Source organism: Poecilia reticulata, chromosome 2 (assembly GCF_904066995.2).
Source record: "Poecilia reticulata chromosome 2, P_reticulata-male-v2, whole genome shotgun sequence".
NCBI classification, from domain to species: Eukaryota; Metazoa; Chordata; class Actinopteri; order Cyprinodontiformes; family Poeciliidae; genus Poecilia; species Poecilia reticulata.
The window spans coordinates 29,953,711-29,975,651 of record NC_088831.1 but is presented as its reverse complement, the minus strand read 5'-3'; the positions used below and the strand labels follow the sequence as shown (position 1 = coordinate 29,975,651).

At 37.9% G+C, this 21,941-nt stretch overlaps 2 protein-coding genes across 2 annotated transcripts; both read right to left on the bottom strand.

Moving 5' to 3' along the window:
* Nucleotides 1-69: 69 nt before the first annotated feature.
* On the bottom strand, nucleotides 70-17,366 carry col28a2a (collagen, type XXVIII, alpha 2a). The gene is made up of 36 exons (XM_008399845.3): nucleotides 16,591-17,366; nucleotides 16,318-16,461; nucleotides 14,532-15,106; nucleotides 14,063-14,083; nucleotides 13,909-13,968; nucleotides 12,783-12,836; nucleotides 12,063-12,107; nucleotides 11,949-11,975; nucleotides 11,823-11,867; nucleotides 11,665-11,709; nucleotides 11,374-11,427; nucleotides 10,209-10,277; nucleotides 10,046-10,114; nucleotides 9,878-9,946; nucleotides 8,382-8,450; nucleotides 7,033-7,101; nucleotides 6,849-6,917; nucleotides 6,414-6,482; nucleotides 6,231-6,302; nucleotides 6,085-6,153; nucleotides 5,937-6,008; nucleotides 5,613-5,681; nucleotides 5,414-5,482; nucleotides 5,247-5,315; nucleotides 5,098-5,166; nucleotides 4,939-5,007; nucleotides 4,276-4,344; nucleotides 4,078-4,146; nucleotides 3,912-3,992; nucleotides 3,725-3,760; nucleotides 3,608-3,644; nucleotides 2,502-3,059; nucleotides 2,141-2,424; nucleotides 1,813-2,065; nucleotides 831-1,022; nucleotides 70-742 (listed from the first exon to the last, which is right to left on the bottom strand). Exons 2-36 carry the CDS (start codon nucleotides 16,454-16,456, stop codon nucleotides 735-737), a joined length of 3,693 nt encoding a protein of 1,230 aa, XP_008398067.1. The 5' UTR covers nucleotides 16,457-16,461; nucleotides 16,591-17,366; the 3' UTR covers nucleotides 70-734.
* A 928-nt stretch (nucleotides 17,367-18,294) lies between these two features.
* zgc:172182 (coiled-coil domain-containing protein 89) lies at nucleotides 18,295-21,252 on the bottom strand. Its single transcript, XM_008399852.2, has 7 exons — nucleotides 21,074-21,252; nucleotides 19,879-20,345; nucleotides 19,513-19,643; nucleotides 19,299-19,435; nucleotides 19,116-19,192; nucleotides 18,523-18,622; nucleotides 18,295-18,457 (listed from the first exon to the last, which is right to left on the bottom strand). The coding sequence occupies exons 1-7, from the start codon at nucleotides 21,131-21,133 to the stop codon at nucleotides 18,371-18,373; spliced, it is 1,059 nt and encodes a 352-aa protein (XP_008398074.1). The 5' UTR covers nucleotides 21,134-21,252; the 3' UTR covers nucleotides 18,295-18,370.
* Between the last annotated feature and the right edge of the window lie 689 nt (nucleotides 21,253-21,941).

Sequence of the window (21,941 nt, the reverse complement as noted above, 5' to 3'; positions counted from 1 at the left end):
AAACTTCTGTGAAATCAAACTGTCCACTTAGGAAGCAACACTGATTGACCCGACGAGGGTCCCCGATGTCAATCAGTGTTGCTTCCTAAGTGGACAGTTTGATTTCACAGAAGTTTGATTTACTTGGAGTTATATTGTGTTGTTTAAGTGTTCCCTTTATTTTTTTGAGCAGTGTATATATATATATATATATATATATATATCTATACACACAAAACTGCTTCTATCTTCATTTTTCTGAAATTTGCAGCGGACCATTTAGAGCAGCATTTGATAATCACAGCTGCCATTAATAACCCCAAAAACATATTAAGAAAAAATTAAGAAACCCAAACAGATATGTTGTAAAAAATATATTAAAGCAAATATCTCAACATGACTGTCTGGTTCGAGATATGTAACTAAACAGATGGCATGGAAAAAAATATCTGGCTCTGCATTTTCTGTGGTTGTCCCTTTAAATTCATGACATCTAAACCCTAAAAAAAACCCTGTTTTCTAAAAATATTATGACTACACATTCAGTCCCGAGGTAAAGAAGTTGGTTAGTTTTTCAAGCAGGTTGGTGGATATATTTTCAAAGTAATTTCTTAAATATATTTAATACTGAACAACATATGCTTGTGTATCTGAGGACCGAAGTGTTCAAAAAGTGCAAGAAAACTGCTGAATACAAGTGAGTAAACTAGAAATGTTGAGACTCCAGAATAATCACGTCTTTCCAAATTGTCTTCCTATCCGGCTGAAACAGAAACAAATATTTGGTTTTGGACAAAAGAAGTAAAAAGCAGAACATGCCTGTTTGATTTGAAATCACTGACTGAGCTCACCTGTTCTTAAAAGAACACAAGTGTTCTTGCATTCATCTTCAGTTTCGTAGCGGTTTTCATTCCCACCGCAGCCTCCGTACCAGAACTGTGCACAGGCGTTGGCCTGTTTGTCATAATACCAGCGGATTAAGTAGTTTCTGCAGGTTCCTTGGTCCAAAATGAGATTGCAGCGAGGATCAAGAGCAGGGACCTCTGAAAAGGAAATGGGCGAGTTAAAAAAAAAAATGTGCCCACCAAAACTAAACCAACTACATGAAATTTAAATAAAAAAAGATTCTTAAAAGCATGAATTATGGTTATTAAATATAACAAAGCAACGCACAACATTTAAAATCTCAAACTCCTAAAACATTAACAAATGATTGTCTTTCCAGGGCTCAATTCTTAAATTTAATGATCTCAATAAGTCAATGCTTTTCTCCTTCTTCTGCTACTAACTTTGTACTTCTCATTAACATAGAGAGTAGTCCTTCCTCAGATCTTCTGTTTGTTATTTGTGCATTCTGCTTTGTCCTCTCAATTCCCCAGTCACTCTTGGCAGAAAGCTGCTCGTACTGATCCAGGTTATGCTGGAGTTTTCTTCTTGTGAAAGAGGAGTTTTTCCACTGTCCCTACAGCCTTGCTCAGTCAGAGGGTTTGCTGCAAGTCAATCACTCAATGTAATCTCCTGAGTTTCCTTAGATGGAAAACTTTTTTTTAAACCAATTTAAATGACAAAACTGAACTTCACTACATTACTTGATAACTAGGTTCAATTAGAATGTATGTATAATTGGACTGAAATGACTTATTTTGTACAGTAGCTTTGGTGATGACATGGTGTGAATTAGAGCTATATTATGCTACATATAATTAACTGAATTCAATTGAATTATAATATTAGCATAGCTGTTTTCACAGAATTTATATCTACGACGGTAAGGTCATGCCACAGAAGTAATTTTCTTGGAATGAGCTTTTCGAGTAGAAGTGCAGAACTCACCTTTAGGTAAGTCTGGACTCACTACAACCTCCTTCTGCTTAGAGTCTGAAAACGTGTTAGACGCTGGCGTTGACAAAGGTGATGAGGATACAGGTGCTGCTGATGATGATGATAAAACTTCCTCTTTGGATGCAGAACTTTCTCTTGCAGCTGATGACATTGTGGCTTTGACGACATTGACTACAGATGTGCTGCTTCCGGTCTGCACACGAGCCCTCAGGTCTAAATCTTCCCCATCATCGTCTTCCACTACCTAAAATCAAATTATACAATAAAATACGTTTCTTGTAGAAATATTTTGTGAGTAAAAAGTTCAGAGGACTGGTACCTGTAGAACACGGGGATCAGCACTGATGGGCAGTGTAAAAGTGTCACCACGCCCTCTGTTGTTGGTTTCTCTTTGATTTTTAACTCCCTTTTCATACCTGTTCCCATGTCCACTGTTTCCATAACCGTTATGGTCAAACCCATTATATCCGTTGACATACCCTCCATTGACTCTATGAAGACCTAGTCCGTTGTTGTTGTTCCATGCCCCATTTGGGATGTAATTGTAAATGGGAGCGCCGTTTTCGTCTTCACAGAACTTGCTGATCAGTTTAGATTCCAGTGCTGAGAAGAGACAAGAGATGTGTCAATTTGGACACACTGCAGGTCAAAAAATATTAATACTTCACTCAAATCATCACCTGGTAGAGTATTGTAGTCATCGATCAGGTACATGTGTTCAGAGTCTGGGTCAGATGCAATGAGGTTAAGTTCTCGCAGGAACTCAGTCTGTGTGGGATCAGAAGAATTAACTATTCCCAAAGCATACATCTCAATGTTTGCTGCATGAGCCTCTCGCACTGCCAAATCAAGTTTGACAGGATCTCGCTTGTCTGTCTGACCGTCGGTGATGACGATGGCTACTTTTTGGACTCCAAATCGAGCGTTGAAGAAAGCCTCCTGGGTCGCCTTCTTGATAGCGGTCCCTGTGTAGGTGCCCTCACCCAGGTAAGGCATTTTTCGGATTGCTTCCTTTACGTCCTCCTTGGTCAAATAACGAGCCAGGCTGAACTCTAGCAGGACATCCAGACTGTAGAGAACCAGTCCGATCCTGGTGGAATTGCGTCCAACAGTGGTTCTGTCCACCAACCGAGTGACAAAGTCTTTGATGATCTCAAAGTTCTCAGGACCAACGCTCTCTGAGCTGTCTATGACAAACACAAGCTCCATCGGTCTTTCTTTGCACTTGATGCCACATCCTGAAATGTGGAAAGAAGACAATTCCATTAAAAACACAATTGAACTGGAATGCTTGTATTGTTTGTGCTGAGTGGACATTTGATTTAAATAAGCCCATCACTGCTGATGTGCAACAAATAACTCTCTAAGCACAAGCCTGCTAGAGCCAAAGGTTTTCACATGACAGTAAAACAACAGCCAGATTCTTTCTCAAGCGGTAGCAACAGAGAAACAGTTTGTTTCATTTTGTCTAGTCTGTATTTTGTCATTTGTATTTGTGTGTGCTTGTCTTAATTTTCTACGACATATTTTCTTTTATGTCTTTCCAATGGTTTTACTTGATGTGTGTGTTTGCTTCACACCTGTATCCTGTTGTGTTTACTGATCCTCAGTAAGTAAGGATGTAAAACTTTGGGTTTTATGTCCCAATATTGGGAATCAATGCCGAGTAGAATCTGAGGTTTGCGATTTTGTATATATAACGCCTGTTTTTGGCCAGGTCATTTGCATTTAAAACCCTAGAAATGAGACAGGACAGATGAAAATGACATTTGGGTGACCTTCTTACCACATATTTCTTTGATCATCCTTATAATGTCTTCTCTCTGTAAAAGGAAGCAAGCTTTAAGAACTGAACAGGTTGTTAATTGAAAATAAAAGCATTTGGCTGATCTTGTGAACTTACCGTAAGGCCTGGTTCACCCTTGCTACCTGCTCTGCCCTGTTATTTGAAAACATAAGGTTAAAAACAATCACTGTGTTGATCTCATAGTGCTAAGATAAACAGTTTTATTTTCACCTATGACTAGAGTTGGATGAATGCTAACCTGTATACCCACATTTCACACAATTAATTTTTTCACATATTTTACCATTTCTCCAGGGACTCCAGCATCACCCATGTCTCCTTTTGTGCCTTTCATTCCCCTCTCTCCCTGTGACCCGCGGTCCCCCTGGCCCAAAGAAAAACACATTTTCAGTATAGGCAAATAAATCAGACATTGATGAACTGTTTGAATATAAATGGTAATCCATTACTTTAGGTCCAGGATATCCTTCTCCTTGAGGCCCTCTGGGTCCAGTCATACCTTGAGATCCTGGCTCTCCCTGAGATTAGATTTTAAATTAACTTAATTTAATTACAGTCCTTCAAACTTAGAACAACCTATAATAAAATTGGTGATATTATGGAATACCATTCATATTGAGTTACATTAAATTAAATAACTAATTTACCTTTGGGCCTTGAATACCTTCTCCTGGAGGTCCAGCTGGACCAATTGGTCCTGGTCTCCCAATATTACCCTAATATTAAGAAAAGATCAAGTTTATGAATCCTGAAAAACATTTAGATACAGCATACAATAATTGTATTCATTTTATAATAAAAATATTAACAAAGGCAATTATAAAAAACTACACCTCGTTTGAAAATGGACAAATAAACAAATGTTCTGTGTCTGATTGACTGTATGAATGTTTTATTAAAATAACTTAACTGTGATAAAATTAATCAATTTCTCCATTTCATGTTTGAAAAAAAAACTAATAAAAATGTGAAATACGTTGATAAATTTTTTTTTAAGATGTTCTGGTATTGAGGAGACTGGTTGGTGAAGATTTCAGATGATTTTTCTAAATATTCGAGAAATATAATTTTCCTTTTGTTCCTGCAATTGTTTTTTTAAAGTGAACTGAACAAGCAGAAAATATTTGTTTTATAATATCACAGAGGATTAATTATATCCCCCTTATTCAAAGTAAAATTTTACAAAGTCTGCACTGAAATAAAAGTAAAGGCAACAAGCTCCCTGCTTGTTTTTGTTAATTTTCTACTTTGTGAAGCTTTTTCTGAGTTAGAGTTGTTGATGCAGCTGTAAGGAATGAGATCTTCCTTACTGGTGGTCCCAGTAATCCCTCGCCTGGTGGGCCGGGCAAACCTGGTAGGCCTCTAAAGCCAACGTCACCCTGAAACAGAGATGAGGATTCCCATAAGGACAGCAGAAACACAGACTGAGGGGGGAACTGTTCAGATCACAAAACATCATGGTGACAAACCTTTGGACCAGGAATTCCCACTCCCTCCAGTCCAGGCTCACCTGGTAACCCTGGCATGCCTGGAGGGCCCTGGACACAGAACAGAGGCATTTTGTAAGAGTTTTGTTTGCAGGCATTGCACAGTTTTATGTTTTGGTAAATGACAATACCACAGGGCCTGGGATGCCTTCACCCTTTGGCCCAACTGGACCCGTTAGACCTGTAAGACCTCGATCGCCCTGAAAACAGAAAAAAAAAAAATCACTCATGAAAACTGACATCATTTTGTAGACAGCTCTGTGAAAAAGCACGTCAACTCTTCAGTGATGGCATTTACCTTGGGACCAGGTAGACCCAGACCCGTTTCCCCAATAGGACCAGGAGGACCAGCGGGACCAACTTCACCCTGAACACGGTGAAACACAAATGCCAAACTGATTACTTAAACCGGCTTTTTCATTCCATCTTTGCCATCAGATTTTATTTGACAGTTTAGTTCTTTGCTGCCAAAATCTATGTTCAGATCCCTGTTCTACCTTTGGACCTGATACGGACCGTCCCGGCTGCCCTGTCATGCCCTGCGGACCTGGAATTCCACGTTCACCCTGAAAGAAGAGAATTGGCAAGACAACTCTGACTTAATTATGCATGTGTAAAGAAACATTTGTCCTGCCAACATCATTAAAAACGACATTTTTTGGCTCTGCTTGGTTAGTGTGGCATAAATCTTCACCAGCTGCAAATTCAGGATATTTAGAAGGGATGACAAGCAAAGGGAAGGGCTGGAGCTCCAAGGTTGTTGAATGTTTCTATCCAACAACAACATTAATATATTTGTAGTCTTGCATTAGGTCTCTCACTTTTGATCCGGAAGGTCCTGGAATCCCAGGAGGACCATGTAGTCCCCGGATCCCTCTCAGACCCTGGTCGCCCTAAAACAGAGAACACCAGGCACGATCGAAGTGAAATCACTTTTAATCCTACACAAGAATTAATAATGAAACATACCTTCTCTCCTTGAATGCCAATGCCTTGAGCTCCCTCGAGACCTCTTGAGCCAGATAAGCCAGGCTCCCCCTTAAGTGAGTGAGCAAGGAGCTGTTTTAATAGTGGCCAAAAAAATGGATGGTCACCCACTGCGCAACATGCTTTACCTTCTGTCCTGGAGCTCCATCTTCTCCTGGAAGACCAGGAAGACCTCCTGGTCCTGGGGCTCCAGGTTCTCCCTACGATTTCAGTCGGATACGTTTCAGATTTTATTTTCCGAATATGTTGGAAAATATTATTAGACTTTTCATGGTGATGAAAACTTTAGTCATGAGAAGTGATTTATATACCTTTGAACCAGGTTCACCGATGCCTCTTTCCCCAGGAGCTCCCTGCTCTCCTGGTAAGCCTTGGTCACCCTGAAAGGAAAATGATATTAATATACAGTGTTACAGGCCATATGGCTAGTGACCCAGGGCGGTATTAGAAATGGGGACACACAAGCATCGTATTAAAAAAAAAAGCCATTTAGGGGTTCTTATTGTTTTTATGTATATGGGGTCATTTGGAGGTTTGCGCCCCCATTTAATAGATTAGTTTAATGTTCCATGTTTTCTTTATTTACATTATAAATATTGTATATGTGTGATAGGTTTTTGCTGTTTAGCTTTATATAACAGAAACAAACAAAACACTGACAGCACAATATGGATTTTTTTTCAAGCTCTTTTTTTTCCAACTCTTTCCTTTTTTGATGCACAGAGCCCGTTCCTCTTTGAACAAACCTTAAGTCCAGATAATCCTTCCCCTGGAACTCCTCTGACTCCTGGTGGACCCCTTGGTCCCTCGACTCCCTGTATAATAATATTGATTGAACTCTTACTTAAAACATAATTTGCTACAATGGATGGGTTTCTTTTAGTTATAAGATAGCCTTAGCAACATTTAATCAAGTTGAATTTAGCTTACCTTTTCTCCCTGAATGCCCACCCCTGTCTCTCCAGCTGGTCCGGGAAAACCTGTTGGTCCCAGTTCACCCTGGAGGTAAAGCACCATGGTTAAGACCGTTTCAGAATCCTTATCAACGGTGGATGATTTACTGCTTTTTATGACCAGTCTACAGTTCTCAGCTGGAACTTATTACCACAGTACAAAGAAAAAGACTGACAAAAGGCCCATCATTACCAAAATTAAAAGGTTGGACTCTTACACAGTTTTCATTTTAAAATAAGACACTTTTCCGCTCTCAAAAATCGATTTTGCTAGAGCTTTTTTTTTTTTACATCTTCAACATTCTGAATATTTAAGAATGAAATGCTTAGCAAGTTAGGTGTTCCCTATTTTTTACTCGAATTGTGACATCGGTGGAGGCGCAAACTTGCCTTGATTAAATAAATTAAAGAATCAATAAAACAATAACTATACCACCAAATGTAAAAAAAAAAGCTAAAACAAAAGTTGAGCATTATTATTTTTTGATAAGTTGTGGCATAAATTAATTTTATTAGCATTTCAACCTCTTCCCTATGTTCAGTTGCACTTTTTACCTTTTCATGTGTCTCATTGTCGATACCCGTTACTCCATGTTCAAATGGAATCTCCTTTCTGATTTATTATAAAACAGCCAATCAGCTGGAACGTACTAATGAACTGAAAAGTTAGGAAGCCCAATTCTATGCTTGGTTTCATAACCACGTCTCAAATGTCAGTGCATGGCAATTGTGTGCATGTAAGACTTTGAAACTAAAACATGCAAATAAACTGACCCTTTCATCTTTTCACTCTTGCAAAGCAAAAGGGAAAAGATGTTTTGATCTCAACTGACAAACTGCATCCAGGTGTGTTTAATCAGCTTTATCATTCTGACGTTCTGTCTAAAAGTGAGCGTCTGATGCAAAGACTATCACTCTCAACATGGTTTACTCAAAAGGTTATCTATGTAACAACAATGCACGCTTGATCTGGATCAGAACAGAAACATTTGCTTGTTGCCACACATAGAAAAATCAAATTATAAATTTTTTTCAAATGTATTGTACATTTAAAATGTGGCTAACTTTAATGACAAATGTTCTTTCATGTGAATTACTGTAGTTGTTTAAAATTACTAAGTCTTACAGTGCAGTTTGCAACAAGTTGTACTTGCTGCAACTTTCCCACGGCAACCAGATGTTAAAGGTGGTAAACAACCATCCAGCCTTGCTTTAATGTTATAGTAGAATATCCTGTAGCCCGGGGCATCTTTTGGGATTCCCCTTAATTTTCAGAAAGTGTACTGTTACAGTTAACTCCACTCGTTAAATGCATTTACAACCCACCTTTTCTCCTTTGATGCTAACACCCTGCTGGCCCCTCGGCCCCCTCGGTCCTGAGAGCCCTCGATCCCCCTGCAGAAAAATAAACCAGGTGAATCCCATCAATTTACATCACAGCATTTACAAATACGGCCATGTGGAAGCAAATGGGTTAACAGTCTGTCCCAGTGGGGAAATGTAATGACTCCATGTTTAATTGCCTACAGTGCTTTTTGATTCAGGACCAGTCTGGGTAAAAAGTGGGACCTAGCTAATTTCCAGTGGGTCTCATAACAGAAGCCCATTATGAGCCTAGATTTACTAATATCTGATCCAACCTAGGCAATCTGTTTGAAATCCACACACATACATTGCGGGAACATTTTGTTGCTTACAATTAAATAAAACTTTTAAATTTCTTAATGGAAAATGTTTAACAATCACATACAGATACTACTGTTAATTAATCCACAAACTGCAACAGTAAGATGATAGCATTATTTTGTAACAATACGCAATACTTCCCATAATTTGCAGAAACTTTCTAAGTCATCTCAGTTCCTTTCTATGACCTTACCAGGTATTTTGTGGACCCTTAAATGCAACTTTCAATGAACTTTCAGGGAATTATCAGACTCTGTTTTGGAACTTACAAATGATTTTCATGAAACTTAGCAGTTTCATAAAAATAATTTCATAAAAAGCATTTTAAGTTTTCCAGAACTTAAAATGCACATTATGAAAATCTGACAGAATCTTAATGAAACTTTCACAAAACCTAGCAGGTACATTCGCCTAGCTTACATGGAGGTTTCTGGAACATACCAGGTGCTATAATGAAACTTTGGTGGAAATTACTGGGTTCCTCCAGGAACTGGTTAAATTAAGAAAATAGACTTTCATGTGTATCTGTGTTCTGCAGATGTTCGTCAAAAGTTTTATGAAAGTTTCTGAAAGTACCTGCTAAATTTTCATGAATGTTCCATCAAAGTTCTCTGGAACTTTCCAGAGGTTACCTTGTAATTCAGCCAAGTTTCTGAAAGTACTACAAACTATACTAACACTTTTTTTTTTTTTTTTTTAAGTTGAAGTAAGTGCTTTGCTACTAGCTGTGCATTTCTGTCCTAAATGTTGAATGGATCGTCTTCTTTGTGTTTCGGGAGGCAGCATGCTGTGGCTTGCTTGGATCAAAGCTCTTAGAAACCAAGAGAGTCAACATTTGAGCTGCGAGTCAGTGACAGAGATTGGCTCTGCTAAGATACAACCAAATTTCCTCTCAGTTACGGTTTTAAATTCCATCTTTTACACTTGACTTTATAATATCTTTATTTCATATATAATTTTCAGTCTTTTAATGGTTGATAACAGCAGTTTCTCTTTGTGCCTTAGTTAGCTGACCTCGACTGAAAACATATTTTTATCAATACAGTATGTGAAAGTCACTGCATCCTTCTGTCATCCCTTAAAATAACAACTATTTTCATTAGCTTCCTATCTAATATGCAGCACTTAAAAATAACCTTTGGTCCAGGAAGTCCTTCTCCTTGGGGTCCTTTCCCCCCTTGAACGCCTTGCTGTCCTTGGGGTCCCTATAAAGAAAGTAAAAATGTACATGTCACCCACACAGTAACAAGAAAATGAACAATATTAGTCTAAAGGAGAGTCACAAATTGTGTGTTGTAACTTACAGGAGGACCAGGCTCTCCCACCCCATGAGGACCAGGAGGACCTGGTCGGCCCTGGAACCCCATGTCACCCTACGGATCAATAAAAACTTATTAAGTGACTCTCAATGACTAATTGATTACAAATATTTACAAAAAAATATATTTATATAGACTATGGACTTACTTTTGGACCAGGAAGTCCAACACCAGTTTCTCCTTGAATTCCGGGAGGACCCGAAAGGCCTCGTTCTCCCTGCAATTAAAAAAACAGAACAGTTTAACAAGTTTTAAAAATATTTTTGTGAGTCTTAATGCTTGCTTTTAGATTAATTAATAGGTAATAAAAAATAAGCAGTTAACTTGTTGACTGGAGTCGATAACAGTAACGGTGTTTTCGTTTAGAAAAAACATATCAGTCAGTAGCTAACTGCTAATCAGAGATTCGCACCATCTTAGAAGTTCTATAATTTAGAAACACAAAATGAAAACACTAATTTACGAATGACTAAAATGTTGACACACGTTTTACAAGTGGTAAATACATAGAAGTGGAGGATTATTTACATAGAAACAATAGGAATGCATGTTAACTTTTACTCTGTCCTCAATATATGTTTCACACAGGAGGATTATTGATTACGCACCACCTCCAACCTCCTGTATAATTAGCTGTTTTTCTGTACATCACTGCTCAATGTAAATATGATTATGTTTGACAAGTTTACAAAATACTCTTAGCTAAATGAGACTAGGGGATATTCAAGACAGCAGAGATTTCTTTTCTGTATTTTCCCATTTAATTTAGGTAGCTATTAAAAATGTAAATGTGACTGTGAGTAATATAATGATTTCAACCTTTTATGGTATTAAAGCATATTATCATTATGCATTTTATAATTAGGTTTTTATAGTATAATGATAAGTATTTATGAGATATTCAATCACACAATAGCTCATTCAATGAGGAGGAACAAAAATCATACTAAGAGACCACTAAGACTCCAGTTAATCCTAATCCTAATACAGATATTTCCAAGGCCAGACAGGCCACACAGACTTTCCATCCATGGCCATAAATGTAAGCCATATTTGAGAGACTGACATTGCTGCAGGGACTTTTCTTTGCTCTGTATTTAGTTGCAGGAAACAGGCCATAAGAGATCCTGCATTCATTATGATGATTGTAGTAGTGAGTCATGACAGGGGTAAGTGTTTTGCTTTGGGGTTAATACCAAAGTATTACACCTCCAAAACTCTTGTTCTAACATATCATAAAAGGAAATGCAGAGCGGAGGTTGCAACATATATGTGGCATGAGCAGGGTAAAATTAGTCAAATAAGAGACTAACCTGCTTTCCCTGAGGTCCCTCTGGTCCAGTGTCTCCATGTGGTCCTGGTAACCCCTGGGCAGAAAATCAAACAGAAATTTATAGAATGATCAAAATGTTTTCATTTCACAGGTGATTTTTTTCCCCCATTCCTAATATCAAATGGGATTCCTGTGAGTAATTCATTTTGGTCCATAGTACTTCATTTTAATAGTTCAGAGTGATACATTTTATTATCATACTTTTTCAACAACAAATAAAAGAAGTAAAGAACATGGAAAAAATATCAGTGTCGGATGAAGTATTACAAACCTGCAGACCTATTGGCCCTCTTGTTCCAATTGAACCTTCTGGGCCCTGAAGCACATCATACAGAAAAAAAGAGTTACTAATTAATCAAAGTGTAAGGAGAGAAGAAAAAAACAATCAGCAAACTGTAGATTCAGCAAGTATCAACAACACTCTCATACCCTGTCTCCTTTGAATCCTGGAGTACCGCACTCACCCCTCTCACCCTGTGCAGAAATTACAAATATTAAACATGTATATGCATATATGGAAACAACTTTTCTAACTTTTTGGATTCATCTGAATACCTTATCTCCTTTGTAACCAGGCTTGCCCTGCAGATAAAAGTAATTATTGATTTTAATACAGAATGGTGAGTATCAGCAAAATAATCTGTTTTGTTCATGAGTTACAGCATTTACCTCAGTTCCTTCTCGCCCAGGTATTCCACTTAATCCTGATTCTCCCTGATGCAAAAGAGATATTACATTTGGTAATAACTGCTTTAAAAAAATGTTTTAGCTAAAAGAGAGCTGGAAAGTCTATGTTCTTCAAACAGAAAAGCTCAAGAAAATGAAATAAAATTTAAACTTAACTTTAAATTGCATCAACAGATTGGCCAAGGCAATTTTTAAGTACCTTAAACCTGCATTCTTTATAATGACCAACAGAGGGCGACACCAAGCGTTTCAAACTTCAAATTGGTCACAAATCGATATTGGACTTGATCTCCTGGATTGTCTTGGGAAATATTTTGCCACTGAGAAACATTGTCAATCATCATCTTGGTTCTGTAAACATGTGGCCCAAAAGAGGAAACCAGATAGAGATGTGGTGTGTTTGTTTCAGATGAATGTTGTCAATGATTTTAAAAAGTCCTCACTATGATGTTTCTTGAAACAGTTTCAGAAGCCCCGAGGTTTCAAATTTCACATTACATTTAGTTCATCCATCCATCAACCCCAACACTTGCTTTGACTGGCATGTAAAACAAATATTTGATTGACATTTTTCTTCCATGTTACATTTTTCAGGTGTATAATTCTAATTATCACATGTCGTTAACAACAACCATTTGACTGATTCCATATGAGTTCGTTTTCACTGCCAGTTGGGGAATTTCCCAACTCAAAGCAACACACCTTTTGCCCTTTCTGCCCCGGAGCTCCATCATCACCGGGGCGACCTTTCTTACCCTGAGGAAAGGAACAAAATCGGGGGTCAAAATTCAGCAATTTTCTGTGTTTGACATTCTGTTCTCTTGTTGAGAAGAGCTCAAATGGCTTTAACAATTGATGCCTTGATCCTACGACCCATACATTAAAGCTTGTCATGAGGAAGATTTGCAAAGTGGAAGTTCGACTCGCTCTAGACAGGTATCGTTGACAGCACTCTGTGACTGTTACAAGAAACGAGCTATCTTGTCCAAACACTGAGCAGTTTCTGGTCTGAGCTGCACCTGGCCCACAAATGCATCTGTTGCTATAAACCACACATTGCTGCCTGGTGGTCATTAAACTAATGAGAGCAATTATGAGAGCCTCTATTGTCTGGGTGTAAGAATTTGAGGAATTTCTCGGAGGTGAGGGCACCTGGACACCCAGCTGTCAGTTTACCTCAGAGCTTGACCATAACTGAGCTGTTTATTTGAGGAGGGGATGGGACTGAATTTGAATCTAGTTAACAGTGAACATAAGCATTCCCTATAATTAGATTACTGTGTCTTTATGATCCCCAGATGGCTCAACAGGCTTAGCAGGTAGAAAATAATGTCTGTCTCATGCATTTTTAGTTAAAACATGCTTGTTCTTCATTCATTGACGTTACAAACAGTGGGTTTAGTATCCAGACATTTTAAGTAAGAGTAGCAATATTTCATAATAATATAATTCAAGTGAAAATAATTAGTATAGTGTAGCAAAACTAAACTGGCTGATGTAAATGTAACAGAGTAAATGTAGCTAGTTAGTATGTAAACAATATGTTTGACATTTGTGACATCTAATCAGACTGAACTTGACTGTTTTGCAGATATTCCATAAACAGCATTGTGACTAGAATTGCACCAAAAGTCATTTCTATAAAGCATTGTCTGTAAGGAGTTGAAGAGAAATGCACAACACACTTTTCAGAGTTATGAGTACACATTTTGATAAGCACAAACTTCATTTTTAGTACATACAATCGTAATAAAAAAACACTAAGGTTTAGGGTCATGAAGAAAACAAAATTTGGAAAAATGTGGCTTTTGTGAGGATAAATGCTCACCGCAGGTCCGCTGGGTCCCCGTTCTCCTTTCTCACATGCACATCTCTGAGCCAAGGGACACTTGGAAAAACAAAATAAAACACATTTTAGTCAAATCTAATTACACTGCATCAAATGTTAACTTTTTCTCAATCTAACTTGGGAATATACTTACTCCTTCATCAGCTAGGCCAGTCTGAAAAGAAAAGGGGAATCAAGTGAAATGCAGCGCTTTTAGTTAACAAGTTATATTTGCTGCACTCATGTAGAGGATGTTGGTCACAAACGGATAATTTTGTAAGAGATGATTTTAAAATAGAAGGCACAAGTTTATACAAGCCATGCAATCATAAAGGGAAAAAGTGATGTAAATTCTACTTGTTCGTACAAAGCAGTTGCAGAGCATTTGGAATCTTGATCTCCAGTGTTTGGTCAGATAAGTCAAACAGTTGTTGTGCAGCTGTAGAGATCAGCATAAATCCTGATCTGGCTGGCGCATTCTTTCATTTGTTTCTTCTGAGCATTGTCAAATACCTGAACATGCCTGTCCATGTGTACATTCTGGAGAGACGCTGGTTTAAACTCAATACAACCCTTTTTCCTTTGTGTGTGCTGTCAGGTGACTGGCAAGAGCTCGTACTCACTACTTCAGTGAAGATTGTTTGCAGTATGTCTTCGTCTTGCAGATTGTGGAGGAAGCGGGAGGCCGGGGAGCTGGCCAGCAGGCGGAGTTCGGCCATGTTGGTCGGCTCGTTGGCCGTCCCAGTGATGCCCAGAGCGAAGAACTTGATGCCCTGGTTCTTGGCATCAGCAATGGCCGAAAAAATGTCTGGGTTTCTTGGGTGCGAAACGCCGTCTGTGAGCAACACCACCACTTTGATGCTTCCAATTCTGGATTCCTCCTGGTACATCTTTGTCATATTGGTGATTGCATAGGTGGTGTATGTGCCATGTCCAATGTAGACTATAGGTGTGATCCGGTTCTTGAAGTTTTCGGGTCCCCTCCAGTCTTTGAGGGTTTGCTCCTTGATAACATGACTGCTGTACTGCAGCAAGGCCACCCTGGAACTCAAGCTGCGGCCGCTTGGCAGGCGCGCTCCTTGGAGTCTGTCCACCATGTCCATCGCAAAACGCTTTTCCTGCTCATGATTGTCTTTCGCGCTCTCAGAACTGTCCAACAAGAAGGAAAGCTCCAGGCTGCAGTCTTCATCCAGGATGGCTGTGAGGAAAAAAAAAACTAAAGCAAATTTGCAGTAGTAACAAGGTTTTTGCAGATTAACTTAACAGTGACTGGCAAATCCACAACTTCATGTAACAGTGGTCTAGATAAGCATTGAGTTATACAGCCAAGTAGATACTATGGTGTTGTGAAATATCACAACATACACCCTAACTTAATTCAAAATAGTAACTAAAGTTTACAAATTTTAACATATATTAAGAGCTTGCTGGTCTACAAGACGTCTGAGGGAAGTGGTTTTACTCATAATTTAGGGACTAATTTTACTCTGACAGAAGAAAGAAAAGAAAATGAAAAGTTGAACTCAAGCTCTTAGAAATAGCTTTCAACACCAGAACAACAATGGATTGCCTCACTGAGTGATTGGACTGCAGGAGTGGTTACACATGAATTCCTTTAGCTTGAGAAATGGCAGTTTCTGTTTTGGCTTGAATATTCCTCTTGGTTTTTAGCTTAGTCCTTTTTGGATTTCTAGATTGAGCTGTGGATTCAGAGTCCTGTTGGATACAAAGAAAAATCCTTTTAAAGAAAGTTACCAAGTGACGCTATATCCTCACATCCACAGTCAACAGAGGGGATTCATGTGAAAAATAAATAAAAATAGTTTATGATGCAAACAAAACCATTTGACGCTACTGAAAAGTGGTGGTCCAGTCTAACTTTAGTTTTACTGAATGCAGCTCCATGGGAGGCTTCGTTATTAGATCCTGATTAATCAATGATAGGTGGAAACTGGAGATACGTGATCTTAGAGAGTATATAAAATAATGGACTATTTACATTTTTTAAAGTCACTAACTTGTTTTCCACTATTCTTCTTAAAACATATAATCATTTCTATAAGTAAACAGACAGGTTCATAACATTTAAGGTGTAGCACATTAATTGTTATTCAACAAATAGTTGACAGCTAATTATAGTTTATTAAAGCCCTTTGAATGATGTCTAAATTGGCACAGTTTATTTCATATAATAGAAATTTTATCAGATTTTTTTATACATTCAAACATCTGAAATTTTTTTACTATTATTCTTGAATAAATGTCCAGCTGGGACATTTTAAAATACCCTTATAATAGCAGGTAAAAAGTCAAATCTGAGGTGTTTTTGAAGACTACAACATAGATAAATAAATAATACTGATGTTGTGCTGTCTGAAGCATTTTTCTAATTTTCATCAAATTTCTCACCCTGTCCATCGTGGATACTTGCAGCTACCGGCCTGACTCTGGATTTCTTGTACGTTTTCCTTTCCTCGGTAAAGTCCTGAGCCCAAACACTGGAGATTGATGTGACCAGCAGCACTGATGTAAAACAGGGCAGCATCATGGCCCCTGAGGAGAAAGTGACACCTGATCTGAAATCAAACAGCTTTACAAATCCAGGTACATCAAAACACAGTGGCAAGAAGGAGAAAAATGCACCCTGGAAACAGTATGACAATAATCTTCACAACGACTCACTCTTTCAAAGATGTTCAGTTTTCCAGTTCTTCTACTTCCTGTGAAATTGCGAGCTTGAGAGATGAAGCAGAGGGTCAGCACAGACCATAGGCCGACTGTGCCCCACAACAGCAGTAGACACTCTGGGAGGAGAGAGTGAAAGAACCAGAGATGCTCCCTCCTCCTTTATAAGGAGACAGATCTTGTGGAGTCGTGCCAAGACTCCTGCTGTTGCCTCAGGGCAGGAGAATGCTGTCGGGATGAGTTGTTAAGACTAAAATAACAATGTATGTTTGCTGAGAGTGGTGTTTGAAAACCTGCCAGTGAAGGTGGCTGCAGATGTACACATTTGCAAGTGGAAAACACATTTTAAAGTCATAGTCATCGCATTGTTTGATTGGAATACCACAGGTTTTTGACACCTTTAAGTTACAGTGTGTTTGAACTCTTATCACTACTGGCACACAAACCAACACCACCTCTGAGACCGGTGGGTTTCTTTGTAGAAAACTGAACCTGACAACAGAGTTTTAGAGCTGAGATACAAAACAGTATTAAGCCCACAGTTTGGAACGGTTTGAAGGTCAGAGGACATAATGGAAAAGAGCCGGCCACCTTTGGTTTTCACCCAAGACTTTGGAACAACCATAACGGCTCTGGCTGACGAAATGGGGTTGATCCAAGGTCAAATAACTTCATATTGTTTTAAATACCAAGCAACGACCACCAGAGTGCGTAAAGGACTCTAGTGGCCTCCCTAGGACTCCCTACTTAAATAAAAAAATGTTCCATACTCAAGGTCTAAACATCAAAGATCCGTTGTTTTTGGATTACAACACACATAGTAATTTAATGAGATCTTGGAAAAATAATCAGTGAAAGTATGTGAGGGTTTAATTAGTTTAATCAGCATTTAAATCAAAAGACGTTTTGCACCAGCAGGTGAGTGGCATGCAAAATATTTCCAGCAGATAAATTACTGCAACCTGCAGGCAACTCTCCACCCTCCCGACCCTGAAGAATTACCATCTGACCATTCAGTGGTCCAGTTGACCTTTAAGTGATCTCTTCCTGGTGTGCCTAAAGATGAGCTGGGTCCTGTGCAGACTGGCAGAAAGTTCACAGAGGCTTCTTCTACCTATGGTGCTCCACGATGAAGAGGCTTTGTGTTGGAGAGCCCCAGGCGACAAGTAATTAGAGGAGACTTTCTGACACCAAGGAATGTTGCACTTAATGACAGTTCAGGAAAAAAAAAACAATCCCTCTCCATCTTTGTTCCACTGACAACGATAAAAAATGCACATGTAAGGGATTTATAAGTATTTTTCTGAGTAATGTTCCTTTATAGGCATCAATGAATAGATTATTTAAATGCTTCGCAATTTGACAAAATTGCGCTTTTGTCTCTTTAAGAAGCTCCTGCATTTCCGGACACAATATCCTAAAAATGTTCACCCAATCACAACATAACATGATATTAAGCTCAAACACGTTGATTCTACATGATACCACACATTTAATGCTCCTCTGGCAGAGGAACATTCGTAAAAGTGTTTTTCCTTTGAGGCTGTGAACATTTGTAAAGTTTCTTCTCCAGAAACAATGAATCATTCTAAGTGGGTGTTCTTTTTCCATTCTTATTGAAAAGTAGAAATTAAATAAAAACATATAAAAACATGTCATAGTACAAAAAAATTACGAGAAAGCATTTATTACATCTAAACATTCTTTCTGAAAGATATTTTATTTTTATTAGGAATTAGTAGGAAAAACCGCTCTGCTACATACATAGTGCAAAGTTTCAACCTAAAATATGGCGAAGTTTTCGATTCAAATTCTTCTCCTGTGTCAGCAGGTTGTTGCTGTGCTCCTTGAAGGCATCAAAATCCTGTAGAAATACCACACGTTCAGTGCTTTGATAGTCTTAAATTAAAGATTTGTGGTAAAACAAACCTCGTTCAGCTTCTGCAGCTCTGACATGGATTTGTCCAGAGCAATCTGGAGGTACTTCACTCGTGTGTCTATATCCACTGCTTTTGTGTCCGATGCAAATCTGAGGAAAAGTTAAGATTGCATTAATAAACACACCTCAGACAATAGAAATGGAACCATAATAATATGAGGTCTCAGCTGATTACATAGCATTTCTGGTTTAAACAGGATGCCATGAGACTATTCATGTTGAGAGGACGTATTGGAAAATTCTATAAAAATGCAAAAGTGGGATTCCCCTCCGCCCCCTAAACTGTGGGCCCCTCTTCCATAAGGAGAGCATTAATCAGTTTAGGCAGACCACATCTCAGTGGGGTACTGTTTGTGCTTCTTCAATTTTCAATAAATTAAATACAGTTTGACTCTGTTTACTCATTATGTTCCCTCTACAACATGCTGTGTTTTATTTAGGAATTATAGGGGTGTAAATACATAAAATTTCAATAAAATTAATTGAAATTTGTGATTTTATTGTGAGAAATCTTAACACAGATACTTTTGCAGGGCACTGTATAGTATAAACATGGCATTAACTCATGGTAACTGTATTTTACCTTTTCTGTGCTTCAATTTTGGCTTTTTCCTCGTTTTTCCATTTTGTTTGCAGCTCCTGGATTTTTTCCTGTTTTTCCTGTATGGAAGATGAGTTTGTATGAAAAGTCAACACTTTATGATTTTTTATTTATTTTTTGGCAAGTATTAGTATTTTATTAATAACAAAAATCATTTTAATTTACCTGGATTGATTTGCCTCTTTCCATAGAAATCTCCAATAATTTCTTTTTTTCACAGGTCAGATGCGCTACGGTTTCTTTTAAGCTTGTCTCCTTCAACGCGTGTTCTTCTTGAGCTTCTGAAAGTTTTAGCTGCAAATCTGAAAGTTTGGAAGAAAAAACTTGAGACATGTACGGCTGCATTACTTGTAACTTAAAAACGAACAGAGTTATCTACCTTCACAACTTTCCTCAGCATTTTTCTGCTGATTTTGAGCATCAAGCAACTGATCCAGTAGTGACAACTCTTTGACTCGATGCTGGACTGCTTGTTCTCTGAGTTTTGACTCACTTTCAGCGATTTTCTCACTTTAGACATAAGATGATATGATTAGGGACATCAATAAAGAACAGCAGGTCAAATAAAAACATAAAGCATAAAATTGATGATAAGAGTCAAAGTCAAAGGTTCCCTGTATTCAAAAATCTACATATTTTACCTTTGCAATGACATCCCTAATGTTTTAGGGGGCTGGGAATGCAAATTGTTTATATATCTTTTGAATCTGATTAATTTACTGAGAAACAAGTTTTAAAAAATTACCTGAATTTCTGTTCATTAGTGGTACATTTATCTCTGAGCAGGTTATTTTCTTGCAGCAGTTTTTTAACCAACATTTCTTTATCATGTAGTTTCTGTGAGAAGAGTGAATCATTTTCCAACTGCAGCCGCTTGACTTCCTCCTTTAGCTCCACGTTCTGGGTTTTGTGCTCCTCCATGAAATGAATGATTCCCTGATTGTTGGCCGCCAGATCTGTGAATCTACTTTTTAACAAGTCTGCTCTCTTTCTTTCATCCTTTAGTTCTGTCTGGCAGAGGGCTAGTTGGTCCTCAAGGTCAGAGTTGATTTGCTGAAGGGCTTGATTTCGCAGATGGGTTTCATCAGCTCTTTTTTTCAGTGTGTAGATCAAGGTCGACTGCTCATCTATCCTGGACCACAGTATATCCCTGCTGTCTTTGAAATTAGAATTTTGTGGATTTGACTTTGATGGCTGAATACCATCTACATGCTGGGGGAAAAAAAAAAGAAAGAAAAACAATCCTGGGTTAAAAACATGTCAACAGTATCCACATTCATGGTGATTCATCTAAAGACAGAGGTTTTTCTGTTTTTATTTATTTATTTTTTATTATTATTATTTTTCCCCAAAAGCACTGAAACTTGCAGTCTTTAGTAAAATTGCACATTACAATGTTCTCTTTTGGCTATTGTTCTAAGTTTAAATATTTAAACTTAGAACAATAGAACTGTGGCAACAAGATGAATTAGGCCAGAACAGGAACTTATTTTATTAGGTGCTGCTGATATTAAAAACAAGGGGAACTGAGGAAAAATATTGATTTTATTGATGTTCGTTTGTTTTCTTTTGGTGTTATTTTTTGTGTTTTTAAGTCACATATTGTTCTAATGCAGAAAATACTTGCATTAGATGTTCAAAGTGAAACATCAATTTTCCTTGTGTGGTGATTCCCCAACAGCTCTTTTTTGTTTGTTGCAGGTTTTACACTTCAACATCCCCACAGATGACGTTTAAAACACGTTCAGTTTGAAAGATAATATCTTAATCCAACATTTAATAATTACAGATTTCATAAATAAGCAACAAAAGAAAGATTCCGAGGCATCTTTAACTGAGGAACTGCTTTGACAACTGTTGCTAGTTTTCGCTCACTGCTGATCAAACTACTGTCCGCTAATATTGGTTTGAATTGACCTTTTTTTTTTTTTTTAACGTACCTCCATATTGATTTTGTCCTTCTCAGGGACGTCCTTCGAATCTCTATGTGGACTCGTCATGATATGCCCCGGAAAAAGTCTAATTTTACGGTAGATTTTCCCTCAACAAGGACTACAGTTAGATTACTAAGTGTTCGGTTGCTAATAGCAACCGCTCTATTTTGTTTTAACGGTAGATTACGAACTAGTTTAAGGTAAATACCGCCACCTATCGTACACGAGTATGTAGGGCCGAATCTAACACGTCACGTCACAAATATATAAATCCTACAAAATGTACATTTTTTTTTAGCCGGAACTAAATCAGTGCTCATGGTATTTTTAAGCCGGACCCCCTTAGGATACACTGGATTTATTTTTTTTCTTATTGTGTTCCCTCGTAATAAATTTGCGATGACAATTTTCAATTTAAAGTTGTACATAATTTACCTTAAAATATCGTTGGTGAAAATGTGTTCAGTCACTCTTAATTATTTATTAAGGTGTTTATGTTTGTGTAATATCTTAAAGTGTACAATAAAAAATAGAAGGAGGAACTGCACATGAGAAGTCATAAATCGAAGACTATAGAACCAAAGATGTCAGCAGATGGCGGTATTATCCCGTGAAAATAAAATGGTCCAAATAGTTTATTCTTTCTTTCTTAATTTCTTCCGTCCTGTCGTCATTTAGTTGTAACAGTATTTCCCAGGTTCTATCCCTTTCGTACCTCTCATCTTGTGCATAACTTGTTTATCTGGACTTCCGTTATCGTACCTATCCGATTAAATATTTTTTGTTAATGTTGTTTCTTTGTTCAGTATAAACTTTCCACGTGTCTTCTCAAAAAGCTACATTCCGAGAGGGTTGCTGGTGCCCATCTCCAGCT